Source organism: Lucilia cuprina, chromosome 5 (genome assembly GCF_022045245.1).
Source record: "Lucilia cuprina isolate Lc7/37 chromosome 5, ASM2204524v1, whole genome shotgun sequence".
In the NCBI taxonomy this organism is placed as follows: domain Eukaryota; kingdom Metazoa; phylum Arthropoda; class Insecta; order Diptera; family Calliphoridae; genus Lucilia; species Lucilia cuprina.
Window position 1 is genome coordinate 4,747,910 of NC_060953.1, and position 1,770 is coordinate 4,749,679.

Here is a 1,770-nt window from a genome sequence, read left to right on the forward strand (position 1 = left end):
ACTGAACTAGAACTAAACTAGAACTGAACTAGAACTGAACTAGAACTGAAATAGAACTGAAATAGAACTGAACTAGAACTGAACTAGAACTGAACTAGAACTGAACTAAGTTATAATACTTACTGAACCCAAAACGGAAAGAAAGGCATAATAATCTTTACGAATAGGGAGGGCAGAATATCAGCCAATAAAATAGCACCTGTTGAAACAATATGGCATTCTCGACCATTACCGCCTTCATTATCATTTGAAGGTGGTTCCTGCAATATATATAATAGATGTTATTTTGATCCTTCTTCTTATTTCAACAAATTATCAAACTTACATCATGATGAAATTGTCCTATAATATCATGAGCTGCACTTAACATTACCACATAACCATAATTATTGCATAAACCCAAAATCCAATAGGAGGTTAGATCACGCCATAAACTCTTATCTTTGCGCAGGTTGTGAGCATCAACAGGTGGCGCCACCACTACTTCTTGACTAGTCGAAGCCATTTGGTGTAGAATAATTTAAAGCTGAAAAGCAGAGATGTTTGAGTTACTGATGACTGGAAGTTTGTTAATTAGTTACAGTATTAAATTTTTACTGTTGATATTTAAAAAAAAAAACATTATAGTCACGTTGGCATTTACTTCAAATACCGGCAACCAATTTTTAATTGTTTTATAAATTATGTAAATATTTCCATTGTTTTGTTAAAATAGTTTATTTGTTTTTATTAATCTGTAGAAAAACGTGAGCTATCTTGAAACACCACTATTCTTAAAATATTCTTTTCAATTTGATATTTCTCTAAATTTAATTAAAATTCATAATTTGTTTAACAAAAAAAAAAATCACACAAAATTTAAAATAGTTTAAATGCAAATCACATTCAAACACTAAAGAATAGCAAACAACCTTCAATTTGTTGGAAAAAATGTATTCAAAATATATTTTGTGTTAAATTAGTCAACAAAAAACCCGTGAATTTTAGAATCCATTTAGAATCGACTAAAATTCAATAGAGCGTCAATTATTTTGTTAATTTTTTATGCCTTTAACTAAACTATTTACAGGTAAACATTTTTAATTATTTTTTTAGTGCAAAAAACAGATTCAACGGAAGTTTTTTTTTAACATTAAACTTAAATTAGTTACGAAAGGTCGTTAAATTACTTTTTACATTAAAAAATAATAAACAAATAATTATAAGAGGGTGTTTTGAATTTGTAATTAGTTTTAGTTATTTAAACGTGTCTTAAATATATCTTCTAGAGTCAAGTTTAAGGTTTATGTTACAAAACTCGGTGCGTTAAAAGGTGGCTTCCGTCAAGCAGTTACCTTGGTGGAAGTTTAAGTTAATACATTTTTATAGAATTTATAGATATACTTAATATAGTATATATTCTAAACTATAGTCAAATCTATATTCTACTAAATAATCTATTCTAATCTATAGCCTAGTCCATAGTCTAGATTATAGTCTACTCTATAGCCTAGTCTATAAACTAGTCTATAGTCTAGTCTATTGTCTAGTCTATAGTCTAGTATTTAGTCTGTCTATAATCTAGTCTAATGTCTAGTCTATAGTCTAGTCTATAGTCTAGTCTATAGTCTAGTCTATAGTCTAGTCTTCAGTCTATTCTATAGTATAATCTATAGTCTAGTTTTTAGTCCAGTCTATAGTCTAGTCTATAGTCTAGTCTATAGTCTAGTCTATAGTCTAGTCTATAGTCTAGTCTATAGTCTAGTCTATAGTCTAGTCTATAGTCTAGTC

At 28.5% G+C, this 1,770-nt stretch overlaps 1 protein-coding gene across 1 annotated transcript in view; it reads right to left on the reverse strand.

The window, feature by feature from the left end:
* The window catches only part of LOC111681227 (battenin), a 16,411-nt gene extending 15,867 nt beyond the window's left edge, over positions 1–544 (reverse strand). Inside the window, exons 1-2 of the mRNA XM_023442968.2 lie at positions 326–544; positions 124–260 (exon numbers count right to left, since the gene is read on the reverse strand). Of these exons, the coding sequence (XP_023298736.2) occupies positions 124–260; positions 326–505 (317 nt within the window). The 5' untranslated portion in view covers positions 506–544. The remainder of the gene's footprint in view (positions 1–123; positions 261–325) is intronic.
* Positions 545–1,770: the final 1,226 nt, after the last annotated feature.